Source organism: Canis aureus, chromosome 7 (genome assembly GCF_053574225.1).
Source record: "Canis aureus isolate CA01 chromosome 7, VMU_Caureus_v.1.0, whole genome shotgun sequence".
Lineage (NCBI taxonomy): Eukaryota > Metazoa > Chordata > Mammalia > Carnivora > Canidae > Canis > Canis aureus.
Window position 1 is genome coordinate 9,779,580 of NC_135617.1, and position 15,936 is coordinate 9,795,515.

The 15,936-nt window shown below is 39.6% G+C and overlaps 1 protein-coding gene across 1 annotated transcript in view; it reads left to right on the plus strand.

Moving 5' to 3' along the window:
- Nucleotides 1-15,936, plus strand: part of PREP (prolyl endopeptidase) — a 117,906-nt gene that overhangs the window by 49,940 nt on the left and 52,030 nt on the right. The window contains exons 8-9 of the mRNA XM_077902926.1: nt 12,076-12,267; nt 15,317-15,514. Coding sequence (XP_077759052.1) covers nt 12,076-12,267; nt 15,317-15,514 — 390 coding nt within the window. The remainder of the gene's footprint in view (nt 1-12,075; nt 12,268-15,316; nt 15,515-15,936) is intronic.

Sequence of the window (15,936 nt, forward strand, 5' to 3'; positions counted from 1 at the left end):
AGACACTGTAGCCCTGAATGGACATGAAGGAGAAAGAAGGGAAGCATCCAAGAAACCATAAATGGCAATGATGCATTCATCCTCTTTATAAAACAAGCCAGGTCCTGGCCCGTCTTCCCAATTTGATCTTCCTTGAATCACCTGACTGTTGTCTTTTCTCTTTCCTATGTGGTTTTTTTGCACCTTAGGTGAAGAGCCCACTACTCTAGTAGGCTTACTCAGTAAATGTTAGCAATTATAATTTTCCAAATTGTCCTTTTTTTTTTTAATTCATCCAGAGAAACTTTAAGGTTATTATGTCCTCATGTGAACAGAAGTCCAGCCATATATTGGACTAGGACTGTGTAAACCTGTAAATTTATTTGGTATTATATCTCTCAGTGGAACCATGTATTTTATTTTATTTTATTTTATTTTATTTTATTATTTTCTTTCTTTCTTTCTTTCTTTCTTTCTTTCTTTCTTTCTCTCTCTCTCTCTCTCTCTCTCTTTCTTTCTTTCTTTCTTTCTTTCTTTCTTTCTTTCTTTTTTTATTTTTTATTTTTACGTAAGCTCTACATGCAATATGGGGCTTGAACTCAACCTCAAGATCGAATCTTGCGCTCTACTGACTAAGCCAGCCAGGTGCCCCATAACCACATATTACTTGTCAAGGTTACTCCTAGGTATTTTGTATTTGTGAGCTATTGATGGTGTATGAAGGTGTCAATCAAGGTATAACCAGAGAAGCAGAACATTAAGAGATGTATTGCAAGAATTGGGCTTATGTGATTTGGAGACTGGCTAGTTAAGTCTGAAATCAGTAGGGCGGGCCACCAGGAAGGACAGGCTGGAATTCTCAGGCACAGGCTGATGCTCCACAGGTGGTATTTCTTCTTTTTCAGGTAGGCCTCAATTCCCCTGGAAGGCATTTCAACCTTTTGAATCAGGCCCACCTAGATTATCTAGGATAATCTCCTTGACTTAAAGTCAACTGATTATGGTCTTTAATCACATCTGCAGAATACCTTTACAGTAACACCTAGATTAGTATTTGATTGATTAACTCAGGACATGTCAAAAAGACCATCCCAGTGAGCTCATGGAAAAAACCACAAGAAGAATAGAGCAAACAAGTCTGACAGTGCTAACCTGATTTCATCATTTAATGAGGTTACTGAACTGACCAGTGTTTGGAATTCATTGAGGCACTCAGAAAAATATGTGATATCCTAGAGATTTTGAAGTGAATAATAGGATAGGCTGGATTTGAAGCTATTGATGTGTTCCCCGATAGACATACTGAAGGCACTGGGGGATGTTTGCCACTGAAAGCTGCTAAAGTCTGGGTTTAACTGGGCCTGCCACCTTTTTCTTTTCTTTTCTTTTCTTTTCTTTTCTTTTCTTTTCTTTTCTTTTCTTTTCTTTTCTTTTCTTTTCTTTTCTTCTTTTCTTTTCTTTTTTCTTTTCTTTTCTTTTCTTTTCTTTCTTTTCTTTCTTTTTTATTTAAAGATTTTATTTATTCATGAGAAACAGACAGAAGGAGAGAGAGAGAGAGAGACAGAGACAGAGACAGGCAGAGGGAGAAGCAGGTACCATGCACCGAGCCCGACGTGGGACTCTATCCTAGGTCCCCAGGGTCAGGCCCTGGGCTGAAGGTGGCGCTAAACCGCTGAGCCACCAGGGCTGCCCCCTGCCACCTTTTTCTAATATTGCTTTATTAGCATTAAGTTTGTGGATAACATAAACTTCACAGTAGTTACTCCTTTGAGTGGCAGTCCTGAGATCCTGAAAGTTCTGGACAGTTACAGTGATGGGGCCGGTGCTGGTAAGATGAAATGGTTATCCTCTTCCACACTTGGGTTTAAGTCAGTTCCATATGACAATATTAGAGAGATCTTGGGTTTTTTGGGTTTGTTTTTTTTTTAACTGATTGCTGGCTTATTATAAGTCAATGATATAATTATTATCATTTAAAGAAACAAATACTACATGTGAGTTGAACTGTTGAGGACATTAAGTAGTTTATAACAGGAGAGACCTAGCAGATCGAGATAGTGATCATTAAAATTTTTAAAAATAATCCCCATTAATCATGGTTGGATGTATTATGACAATAACCAGAACACTTTCAAGTCAGATGCGAATTTTCATCTCCACTCCAAGACTAACTAACTAGTGAGCCTGGGGTGGGAATGTTTCCTCTCAATATTTCCATGACTACCGACGGGGAGGTAATACAGACTTCAGGAGGAATTGTGAGAAATAATGAAGAGGTATGCAACAGGGCTTAGCAGGGTTCCTGGCATATGACAGGTGCTCAGGAATTCCTCCCTTCTTTTTTCCTTTGTTTCTCAACTGAAAGAGGAATATTTGGAATCAACACACTTTATTTGGGGTAGCATAGTAAAATAGACTGAGGATGTCCTAGAATAAATAGTTATCTTCGGTATCAAAGCTGCTCTAAACACAGATCTTGGTATTGACTTGTTTACTGCAAAACCAGATTCATTATCAAAAAAGCATCCTTTCCTTGACAAAAGCATAAATAGGTGGGCCTCTCAGTGCAAGGCTATGTGGGAAATTGTCTAATTTTTACAGGTTGATAATTGAAATTTCAAGGGTTTATATGCCAGATAACTTTTTCTTGCTATTTCTATACCTGCTCCATTTTTGTTATATTTTTTGTTCGGAGGAAAAATAATTAACATTTAACTTAAATGCTAAATGTGCTAATTAACTATTAGATGAGTTAAACTTGAATAGCCGGTAACCAAAAACGAAATCCAATGTTAAGAAATCTTTCATTTTATATTGCTGAAATTTATATCCCTTTTATAACCTAAAAGCCTTTCTGCTATGATTTTAATCTTTTTTACCTTAAAGGCAGGGAAAATTAACCACATTTTCATGCAGATTAATTCTTCATTTATTAGGGCATCACTGAATTGCTTGTCTGGAAAACTAGTTTCACTTAGGTAGCACTTTTCTAACCTTTCTGTCAACTTTGTCTCCTAAGAAAGCCTTCTGCCCCTTTGCATTTTGAAATGAGGATCACAAAAAGTACACAGAAGTGGCCGATGGCTATAGATGTAGGAAAAGCAGCCGATAGAGAAAACAAAACTATATAAATAAACTACAGGACGGGGAAAAATAAAAATCTTAGGATCCTGAGAGTTAAGAGAGTTCCCTGTGAGACTGGATTCCTCTGTCATTTACATCTGTTGTGTAGATTTCAACTTGTCTTCTCCAACCTGTTGACCATCTTCCTACTCGCCACTCCGTTGGCCGGATCTCTCTCCATTTACCCTTTGCCTCTCATTGGAGAGCGTCCTTTCCACCATCTGCCTCGGCAGTCTTTTTACTTAAGAATAGTACGGACAAATCTGTACACACTGTGGGCCACAGCCTTTCCCCAGGAACTGCAGTTGAGGCTGGTCGGCTACTCCTTTCCTGACTTCCTGCACAGGTGACTCCTCTGACTCACCTCATTCCCCCCGATAGAGACAGCCCTAGGCGTATCCTTGGGCCTTAGAAGTCTGTACAATATCCCAGGTGTTCGACACAGCTAAGCAGGTGCCCTCCAAAGAACATCTCGCCCCCTTCTGTGCTGGCTGCCAGAGACATATTCCGAGTTACTATCTTCTTTCTTAAGGGGAGGAGAGATTTTTATTCTAACCGTTACCACACTTCCTCATGCCTTCACCTGATACTTTTCCTTCTACAGTTGGCTGTTCTCCTGCTTTCTCCTGTTCTGATCCTTTTTCTCTCCGTGCAGAAACACAACAACAACAACAGCACTTTGTGTATTTGTGAGCTGCATGAGATCAGAGACCTTGTCTGTCTTGTTCCCTGCAGTGCCCAGCACCTAGAACAGTGCCTGACAGATGACAAGGACCCCGTCCTTGACCAGACTTTAGTCAAGCTTCCCCAAGCCCTCTTCTCAGTGAGGCCTCAACCTTGGTTCCTCGGCCTCCTACTCCCTCATTGGGCCAGCATAGCTTAATTGTAGCAAGAATCTCACTACATCCATTGAGAGAGAATTCCCCTACCCTCCATATCTGATCACCCTCAAATTCCTCACCCCTTCGGTCCCCTGCTGCCAGCCCCCACTAATATCTGATTACCTTCACCTGCCCTCACCAAGAACATTATTAGGTCAGTTTAACAAGAATCCCCCAACTCCATGTGCCCTCTTTGTGACTACCCTCTCTCCATTCTGCTCATTGGCTATAAATCCCCAGCTGTCTTTTTTTGTATTTGGAGTTAAGCCTGATTTCTCTGTCTTTTGCGATGGTCTTAACACCTATCTCAGTAGTCCTGAATGAAGTCCTCTTTACCATTTTAACAAGTGTAAGATAATTTTTTTCTGTAACATGGACACACAGAAAGTGGGTTCCAACTTGTCTTAAATGACTTCATTGCCCCTTTATGGCTCCTGGCGCTCAGGCCCTACTATATAAACCATCCTCCATCAGTAAGTGTTATATTTTCTTATAAGCACTTTTGAATCTTCACTTTTCTGGCCACCTAAATTTTTTTTACTTAAATTTTTTATCTTTTATTAAACTCTGAGAATGATGAATAGGCACAGACCATATTTCTCCAGTCGTGTGTATTGTATGAGCAAAGGACTTTTGCTTCTCTTTTTCTATTCCTTGTTTAAGATCAAAAGTGAGGAAACCACTTAGGGCACCAGTTTGGCGTGACAATTTAATCATTCTGCAGTAGAAAAGACAGCTGAGTCTTGACTCCTATGATTCTTAACCTGATTCACGCCTGCAGATTAGTTGAAATTAATCATCCTGAACCTTGGAAGAAAATGATTTGCATCTGGATTTTCTTAGTTATATTTTCTGTACTTTTCTTAACATTTTTTGAATTATAAATATATTTTGTTTCCTAAGTTTATTGTCCAATTTTGAATATGCAGTTACCCTTGAACAACCCTGATTTGAACTGTGCAGGTCTACTTATACATGGATTTTGGGGTTTCTGATAATAAATACGGTATTGTACTGCAAATGTACTTTCTCTTATGATTTCTTAATATTCACTTTCCTATGATTTTATTATAAGGATACACTGTATAATACATATACAAAATATATAACACATATAATGTACAAAATGCGAAAAGTATGGTTATATTGTCAGTAAGGCTTCCAGTCAACAGCGGGCTAGCAGTAAAGTTTTGAGGGAGTCAAAAGTTAATAAGTGGATTTTTTACTGTGTAGGGGTGTTGGTGTGCCTAACCCTTGTGCTGTCCAAAGGTCCACTGTATATGTCAACTAAATTGCGAGTAAATTTTCACATATTTTCCATATTACAGTTAGGTATCAGGCCTTAGATCTGCTTTCAAATATGTGGACTTTAAGAGATTTCATGAAAATTTAATTTATACTCTGAAAATATAAATGATGGTTTTTGATATTCTTTTACACATATTTAAGTGTTCAATATACATATTGAACTTAAATTTTTAAATCTTTTTATTGAAAAAGTATGAGACTACGACATTAAAATTTAAATTTGGGGGACACCTGGGTGGCTCAGCAGTTGGGCGTTGGCCTTGGGCTCAGGATGTGATCCCGGAGTTCCGGGATTGAGTCCCACATCAGGCTCTTTTTTTTTTTTTTTTTAAAGGTTTCATTTATTTATTTATTCATGAGAGACAGAGAGAGAGAGAGAGAGGCAGAGACACAGGCAGAAGGAGAAGCAGGCTGCATGCAGGGAGCCTGACGTGGGACTCGATCCTGGGACTCCAGGATCACTCCCTGGGCCTAAGGCAGGCACCAAACCACTGAGCTACCCCAGGATCCCCCACATCGGGCTCTTCACAGGAAGCCTGCATCTCCTTCTGCCTCTGTCTCTGCCTCTCTCTCTCTCTGTGTCTCTCATGAATAAATAAAGTCTTAAAAAAAAAAAAAAGAATGGAATTAAAAATAAATTTAAATTCAGTTGCTTCTGTTGTCTTTACATTGTCAACAAATGCATACAAGTTTCCAGCTAAAATGCAGGATTATGTAAATGTTATATATTTAGTTACAAAGCATACCTGTATCACTGTCCCACTCTGTGCTGTCATTCCTGCTCTGGAGTGCTCCCCACTGCTGGGCGGTAGCTGTGAGATCACCAGTGCCCACTCTCAAGGTGTATCAGCAGTGCTGTGACCCAGCACACATGCCCAGACTCAGAACATCTCTGGAGTTCAGAAATACTCAACTCCCTCTCCCCCCGCCTCTGTTTTCTTTCTTTTGTTCCCTGTCTTTTTGGATCTTTCATTTTTCTATGAAAGGTCAGATACTATATTTCTTTTATAGGGTGAATACCAGCAAAAAAGATGCTGACCATTTGGCCCTACTCTGAATTAACTTAAACTTATTATTAGAGGTTTTTAAATAGAATCTTTAGGAAGCGATTATTAAGTGAAAAGAATTATCAGTGCCTAAAATACTTGTTAGTAACCTGACACACTTAGGCACCAACGTAGCCATCCTTAAGGCAGGCCTGAAGTGGTCTTTGCTCCTGTCGCAGCTAGGTAGCTGAGACAATAGTGACTCCATGGTTCATGCCTCGTGGGGCTGGGGCATCTTTTGGGAGTGGAGTGGAAAGGGGGAGATAAACATTTGAGAAACTTTAAACAAAGGAGTTGTCCAAAGTTTAGCAAGCTCAGCTGAGCGTGAAGAGCCAGACCAACAGGCGAGGAGGGCTTCTGTGAGAGGCAGGGAGCTATTCGCAAGTAGTGTGCATTTCAGAGTAGGAATGGAAGAAAAGCAAAAAGAATTGGGACATCAAAAGATAGCATAAAAAATAAGCAAAACATTAATTTTGAAGTAAAATAAGTAATAGTGATAAAATTAGTGTTTTTACTAATTTTAAAATGAGTGATTTTTAAGAGCTTTTTCTAGGAAAATAGCTGTGTGCCGTGACAGATGGAAATTCGATTTTAAAGTTCACTATTAGCAAATCATGCTGTTCAAAAGCCACATTTAGCTTATTTTTGCCATTTGAAGAATGCTGGGATTATTTGGAATAGTAGTAACTATTGACTGTTTAACATTTTCTATGTGCCAGATTCTGAGCTAATAGTGTAGATAATTTATTTAGTCTTCTCAACAACCTCTGAGGAGCACATGTTGTCATCCCCAGGAACCTGGGGATGGTGAGGACCATTTGCTTTCCTGATGCCTTGTAAAGATTCAGACTCAAGTCAGTTGAAACCTCCTAGCCCATGTTCTAACGGTGGCTGTGAGGCAGGGGGATGGAAGAAAGGTTTTGGGCCAAGGAGAACAGCCACCTCCTGCCCCCTCAGTTTTAGAACATGACCACACTCTGCATTTGTTTATTGTTGTTACACAGTTTTTTGTCAAGTATAAAAGCACTTTTTAGTTCCCGTTGCTAGAGAGCTTACAGAACGTTTTTTATGAAACATAGTTAATTCTGTGTATTTTCAAAGAAAGCAATAAAAGTAATGACTTTGCTCAAGGGAAGGCATAAGATGACTTATTTTAAGCTAATCTTCATTCAGTAAACAAATCATTCCACCACCAAGAATCAGGTCTATTGAAAGTAATTTTAACTTTAATGTGGAAAAGTTTGGGAATTGAATTTCTCTTGGCTTCAGAGTGAACAATGCCACTTACAGAGAAAAGAATCCCAGAAGAAGTTGGCAAAAAGTGAGGTTGGTTTGGGATTTAAGCCATGTCTCTTTTTTTAAAGTAATTTTTCTGTTTTCCATTTAAATCAATAGTGTTCTGACTTGTGAATAGCAAAACTGGGTGAGCCCCATTGTTCAACTGAAATACTGTTTCTCTGGAATTATTTTGTGCCAGAGCCATGAGGAGCAGGGGTTTCAGGAGAGCAGAAGGATTTCAAGAGCTCCGTTTTAGTCGTGCTTCCTCATGGGGGCCAGTACTTTGAACCACATTTGTATAAATCCAGCCACATACCTGAATTTGAATGAGTTTATGACTTATAGTATTTATTAATGACTAAGGTTAATTCTCCAGAAATTGATGGTAGATGACAACTACAAACTGTTGTTTTGGTGTTCGTTGGAGCCTTGATTATTTAAAACAAATGAGCTACATCTTTAGGCTCACCTGATTATACAGAAATACCGAAGGAAATTTCTACTGTGTTTTGCCTTTGGCAGATATTTCAGTGACTTTTTGTGTTGGGGGTGGGGTGGCCAGGGTCATAACAAATATCACTACAATGGATGTAAGACCTTTTCAGGCAGAAACCGTAAGATGGTTACTTTGAGAAATAAAGGTTGCACATCAGGAAATGTTTTATTGTCAGGAACATTTAAGGAATCTGACATTTTCCTGAACCAAGACTCTATGTCCACAAATGTCATAGTCCAGAAAATTATGATTCATCATTCTTAGTATAAACAAATGTACCTTTCTGATTGTCTGCAGTTTTTGCATTGTCTGCTAATTTTTTACTTATTCTTCTAAGGAATAGTTTTTAGGTTTTTTTTTTTCCCCTTTTAAAGTATTGCTTTATGTAAAATAAAGTGAAGTTACCTTTGAGTGGTTGGTCACTTACTTTTGAAATTAGCAGTTTGTCACTGAAAAAAAAAAATTGAACTTGAATGCACAGCTTAACCTTTTTAAAAATAATTCTAAGGATTTCTATTAGAGGGAGTTTAGCAGATTTTATATTCTGAGTAACCTCCCAGTTGAAACAACTGGAATGCTGTAAAAAGTTTATAAAGTATTTTTCTAATATATTGCTAAGTTGGCACATGCAAAAAAAGACAACCCATAGAGACCAAAAACAAAATGAAAGCAGGATTCTTGTATTGTTCTGGAATGTTTCTGCTGGGCTTTGAGGGTTGAGTTTCCACCTGATGGCCACCTAGAGCAAGGGGGACAGAGGATAAAGCCTCTGGTTCTCCATGTTGAAAAGTCTAATAAGGGATACCCTCAGTGTAATGTTGATTAAGAAATAATCTTGGGAGTGGGGGCATGAGGAGGAGGGAGAGGAAAAAGACCTGCCTGCCTTTACCTTTGCACTAGGGAAGGAGAGGGAGAGGCAGGATGTGAATTTTCCTAAAACATGACATGGGTACAGGTATCTGGATTGTTCCTCTCAGGTCCAAAAATCCTTATGTCAAGAATTTCATTTAAAGGGTTCCCAGAGGGATCCTTGGGTGGCGCAGCGGTTTGGCCCCTGCCTTTGGCCCAGGGCGCGATCCTGGAGACCCAGGATTGAATCCCACGTCGGGCTCCTGGTGCATGGAGCCTGCTTCTCCCTCTGCCTGTGTCTCTGCCTCTCTCTCTCTCTGTGTGTGACTATCATAAATAAATAAAAATTAAAACAAAAAAATAAAAGGTTCCCAGATTGGTTGCCTCCCAACAAGCAAATGGAGGCCAAATACAGAACTTCTCTGGAATAGTGCTACTTTAACTCAGGCCTCCAAGAATTGCCATAGATAATGTTTCAAGGGAAATCATTTCACAGTCAGAAATTTCAAAAAAAATCACAAATCATACAAAGAAATTCACCAGCATGAGAAATAGAGCAATAGAAGAAACAGAGTGGACTTAATCACAATCCTGACATAAATTAAGTACATTGAATATACTTTTAAAAATAAGCAATGTGATGCTGCCTTTACAAGAAAATAAACAAGAAGCTTGGAAGTATAAGCAGGAAACAACATATTATAAAGAATGACCAGATTGGAGGAAGACTAAGGAGAATTTTTACAAATAAGGAATATGGCTATTAACATTAAAAAACTGAGTTATTAGGCTGAAGAAATTAGAAACAGCTGAAGAGAGAATTAATGAATTAGAATATGGATGTAAAAAAAAAAAAAAAGAATATGGATGTAAAGAAATTAACTTAGAATGTAGCCCAAGAAGTGGAAAGCATGAATGATTAAGAGACATGGAAAAGAGAAAATCTTTTCAGAAATGATAAACAACGTATTGGGACCAGTCATTTTGCAGAGGACAACTGGCCCATGATGTTACCATGAAAATCACACAGCTGTCTAAATATCAAAGCAGACTTTAAAGTAAAAAGCATTGCTAAAGATAAAACCTCATCACCATTTAAAGCTTCAGTTTTACTTAAATATAATAATTCTAATTTTGTATATATTGAACAGCATGATTTCAAAATACAGAGAACAAAATCGAACAGCAGTACAAGTAAAAATCTACAGTCACATAAGAAACATTTTAACCAACCTTTTCTGTGACCAATAGAAAAAAAATGGCTTCCCAAATCAGTAAATACATGGATTTGAACAATGTGATTAACAAGTGACTTAATAGACATATTTAGCATGTCACACCCGAAAGATGCAAAATATGCAGGAACATGGAGGAACATTTAAAAATCATTAAAGGAAAAATAACTAGGCCATACAGTTTTTATCAGCAAATTTTAGAAGATTAAAATCATTCAGAGTGTGTTCTTTGAGCATAATAGGATTCAGCCAAAAGTCACTAACAATAACCAGAGGATGAACAGTCTCACAAACGTAATGTCATATGAGAGAAGTCAGAAAAAAGAATACATGTTGTCTGGCTTCACTGTAGATGAAGTTCAAGAATAAGGCAAAATTAGACTCAAGTGTTTATGGATGCATATTAAAACAGGAAAAGAACAGGGAAAATGAAGTAAGTAATGTAAAAATCAGGATGATGATTACCTTGGGGAGGGGAAGGGGATTGTTCAGAATATCATGGTGCAAAAAATTCTCTTGTGAAAAATGTATTGGGTATCCTTATGTGTGTATTCTTTCAAGTGAACTTAAGAATGCTGTTAACAAATTCCCTAAAACTCCCATTTGAATTTTGATTAGAATTATGTTTGATTTATAGATTTCCTCTGGGATTATTTAAACCTTTTTTTTTTTTAATTTTTATTTATTTATGATAGTCACACAGAGAGAGAGAGGCAGAGACACAGGCAGAGGGAGAAGCAGGCTCCATGCACCGGGAGCCCGATGTGGGATTCGATCCCGGGTCTCCAGGATCGCGCCCTGGGCCAAAGGCAGGCGCTAAACCGCTGCGCCCCCCAGGGACCCCTATTTAAACCTTTAAAATATTGAGTCTCCCCATCTAGAGATATGGTGGCGTGTTTACAGTTATTCAGGGTTTTTTATTGTTTTTAGGATCCCTTAGGAATGTTTTAGAGCTTTCTTTAAGGTTACACAACTAAATAGTGGATCTGGGGGTTTAATTCAGTTATGTCTCACAAAAAGAAAAACCTTTCCACCATGGAAGTATGTTTTTCTTGATAAATTTAATTCAACAACAAAAAATTGTATAAAGATATTATGCTATGGAGATGAATGAGATAATGAATGTAAAATCACCTTGAAAGATCCAAAGAATATAAACGGACTATCCAAATTAACGTAGCAATTTCATTGAAAAATTTAAAATAGGAAACTAATTAAAGAATAGCTGAGATCTGGCTTGGCCTTCTAGTCAGAAATCATCAAGCTCATTTGTTTATGAAATTTTTGAAATGTACTCTGAATATTTATGTTGGACACGTTCTGAAATAGATGGCCTAATGGGGTTTGTTCTTTTGTTTTTTTTTTTTTTCTTTTTTTTTTTTTTTGTATTTTGTATTTTTATAAGTGACATTTAGTGTGAAGTCAACCCTGGAGGTGTGTGCGTGTGTGTGTGCATGCGCATGTGCGCATGCACATTTGAAATCATCCCAGGTAGGAGCCACTGCCATAGACCAGGAGGGGAATGATGAAGACATGGAATGGTGTGGTAGCAGTCGAGGTAGAAGGAAGTGCTCAGATAAGACACACACTCCGGTAGAAGAGAACTTAACCAGATTACATGGGCCCGGGGGCTGAGAGGAGAGGTCCTTCTTCATTGCCAGGGTTTTCAGGAAAAAAAGTGAAAGTTCCTTCACATTTTTAAAAACCTTAAAATTCAGCTGTACTTGTCCTTGCTCTTTCTCAAGCCTGAGACCTTCCAAATACTGTGTCTCCTTTGTGTTCCATGGAAAGAAAAGACCTGCCCTTCCTTCCCTGCACATAAAGAAACCACAGCATTTTCAACACAGGAGAGGTGACAGGAATGCTTGGTCTCTCACCAGGGATCCTGAAGTGGGTAAAACTGATCGACAACTTTGAAGGAGAATATGACTATGTGACCAATGAGGGGACGGTGTTCACGTTCAAGACAAATCGCCATTCGCCCAACTATCGCCTGATCAACATCGACTTCACGGACCCTGAGGAGTCTAAGTGGAAGGTGCTTGTTCCTGAGCATGAGAAAGATGTCTTAGGTGAGATCACATGCTACTTGAACACTGTGCGCTTTTGTTATTGGTGAGAAGGTCAACAAATTGGTCCAACTCTCCTTCTCTGGTGACCGGTTACAAGGTAAAGAACCTTCAGCCTTTGGTCATGGAGAGGAAGGGTCTAACTAGCGCAGCCACGTATTTACTGGATGACATCTGTGTGGTTAGTAGTATGATGTCGTGCAGGGCCTTCATAAAAACTGTAGAGTATGAATCCAGACTTTCAAAGGTAGTGTATTGTGTTTCTCTTGTTTTTTTTGTGTGTTTTGTTTTGTTTTGTTTTTTACCATCAGTTGACTCACTGTGTAGTTACTGTTTAATAATCCATCACTGACATTTAATTTTTTTTTAACTGTTTAGATTAGAATCCTTAGCTTTTAGCTTTTTGAATACCCTTTGGCTGTTGGTAGTATACCTGTTGTGGATCTCAGAGTGGACTTATGGTCCTCTCACTAGGAGAGAGGAGACTGTTGTCAGATGCTGTTGAAACTCACTGCGGTTGCTGCTGTGTGCACTGAGCCCCATTAGCCACTTGAGAACCTCCCTCCAGCAGTTGTTTTAGAGTGCTCTGAAGTTCCCTCCTATTCATTTTCTCTGTGATGTTCCAAAAACGATAATGCTGCTTTATAAATTATTCATTGCCTGAAAGCTGATTTGATTAGAATAAGACTCACTAATTTTGCTACAGTTGTTTTTTACATGAAAGAGCCCAGTACCTTCAAACCAGTGAAGAGTTTACGTGTTGGAGGTGAACTTCTGCTGGTGCGTTGAATAGGGTAAAATCTGGTATTTTACCCAAATTGTGAAGGTATAAGATACAAAATTAGGAAAATAATTCCTTTTGAGATTTGCAGAGTGGCACCGTTTAAGATAAAGCAGTTCTTAATGTGTTTTTCAGTGAATGAAGGCACAAGTTTTGAGCCAGACAGGTCCAGGTTCATTTTCTGGAAGGGTAAGGGACTCTTTCTCCCCTGGCTCAAGGCAGTATGCCCCGTGCTTGGCACGTTAAGCCTGGCCTTGCATAGGGGCAGAAGGTAGACGACTGACTGCCTCAGGGATGGCTTCCTGCTGCTGGGCCCTTGCTTCTGCAGTTCCCTTGACCCTGGAAGAAGCGCTCCTCTGGGTGTTTGCTTGCGATTCTCCTCAGCCCTTGGGCATCTGGCTGCACTCTACCACTTTCTTCTGTACTGATGTCTCTATATCCTTCTAGGCAGTTTGATTGGAACTGCCCCAAGACAACCCCACACCTCCTCTTTCCTGCAAAACCCACACCTGGAATTCTGAGGCAGTAGTGCAACCCAGATCCTCCCTCTGGCTTCTAGATTAGGTTCAGTCATAGTCTCTTTAGCTTCTCAGGTTTGGCTCTCTCATTAGCTGCAGTCCTCCCTAGGGGGAGAGGGACCTGGAGCATGGCGGGGGCTCTCTTCAAGCAAATTCCCCCACCTGTTTCCTCAAAATCTTCCATTTACTTCCTGACCCCCAGTTCTATTTGGATGAGGGATCCATGAGGCAAGGAACAGGGTTTTGGCCATTTCCTTTAACATCTTCATGTGAGAAATCTGGTTTGTAGTGACTTCAGTAGTCTGATGGCTTCTGTCCAGACTGAGAAAGAATGTCTCCCCGGGGTGGTAAAAGTCAGCATTTAGTGAGTGCTTCCTAAGTGCCTCATGAATTGGTGACTTCATATTTGGTGGGTCTACATGAGCCTTTGGTGGCATAAGTCTTCATGGAGGTGCCCTGGGAGCTTTTCAGGACAAGTCAGGTTGCACCAGTAATGATCCCCACTTAGGGAGCTATCAGAGATAGAAATATTTCCCCAGGCATGTGAGTTTTCCACCTTTTGAAGTCTCAAAGACGTGGTTTTTACTTGTGTCTTAAGGTGACATTCTCTTTCACTCGTAGATAGAGTGAGATGGAAATCAATGCTTGGAGATTTTTGGGAGGTGATATATTTTTATAATCTTCCTTCTCTAAGGTTAAAAGTCCTTTGGACTAGAAAGAGGAAACCTTCAATATTCACCAGAACTCATCAATTCAAAGAGAAGCACTGTTGAATTTGCTCTTATATCATCAGCACAGAGTGCCCTATGGAGAATAAAAAGTAGAGATGAGTCATAAAGTACAGCCATAAAGTCAGAGCTTTTATTAATGACAGTCTACAAATCACCTTGTCTTTTTCGTATTCACTCTGTCTTGTTTTTAATTCTGACATGCCCATCGTTAACACAGAGTGATTATTCCTTGACAGAAATAATTTACTTCTCTTTTCTCCCCCATCCCGTACTTTCTTTAAAACTCTAAGGCCATCTCCCCCCACCCCCACCCCCGCCCTTCCTCGCAGCTGGTCCTTCAATATTCCTTTTCTCTCTCTCCATTCCAGTCCTGGCTCTCGTTCCTTGAGTTGCCTGTCCTCCCACCACCTCATCCCCCGGAGAGCTGTCCTGTCGCAGACACCACCCTGGGCACCTGTCACCTCACACCCCTGTACTCAGGATGCACTTCAGCACTTGCTTAAAGGCTCTTTTGTGTTTGGGCTCCCCAGTGAGCCTCTCACTTACCTCTGCTCCCATGTTACTACTTGTGTTTTTAAGTGCTTGTGTCTTAAGGGCAGAAGTGACATCATCTTCCTGCTGGTTTCTCCAGCACCTGGCAGGGTATCTGGCACATACCCGGGGTGTAATATATTTTTGTCAAATCAACAGTCCTGAGAGACATGGATCATGACTTGGTTTTTGTTGTTTTCCTTCTACCTCCTATACTATGAAACTGGACACAGAATAAGTAGGCAGGATTATCTGTATCACAAAATATTTCTAGAATATTTTGTTTCCTCCGGACAGGACAGTAAGGATCATTTACTGAAGGAATATGCTGGAACTAGATGAACGATTACATCGGTTATAAAATCATTTTGCAGGTCTCATTGCTGCATGACACAATGGATGACAGTTCAAGAGCTATTTTCCAATGAAATAAGTACACTTTTCACTACCTTGAAAGGTACATTAGCTTTTGTCTATCCTTACCTTTTCAGAATGGGTCGCTTGCGTCAGGTCTAATTTTTTGGTGTTATGCTACCTTCATGACGTGAGGAACATTCTGCAGCTTCACGACCTGGCCACCGGTGCTCTCCTCAAGACCTTCCCACTGGAGGTCGGCAGCATTGTGGGGTACAGCGGTCAGAAGAAGGACACCGAAATCTTCTATCAGTTTACTTCCTTTTTATCTCCAGGTGAGCATCTTTTCACCAGGGTTACCCAGCTTAAAAATCAGACCGGTGTTTGGATTTCTTTGGGGAAATGGAAAGGTAGTGCTGTGTTATTGAAAATCCCATATGCTGTATTATAGCCAGAATTACATAATGAGAATAAAACAGTAAAACAGATGCTTAGAACACGGGGAAATGTGGTGCCTAAAACGGCACACTCATTCATCTGATATCCTGAGTCTCTGGGGACAGGACCAACTGGTGTTCTAGGTTGATTTAAAAAATTAGTATGAGCACATACAACCTGAGATTCAGTCTTTGGTCTATATGGATCAGGACACACACAGTGCAGAGTAGCTAAAAGCATAAAATAAAAATCCGTAGTACTATCTGACATTAAAAAACCCATTTTCTAAAACAGGCTGAGAGTATTTCGTGCTTCGTTA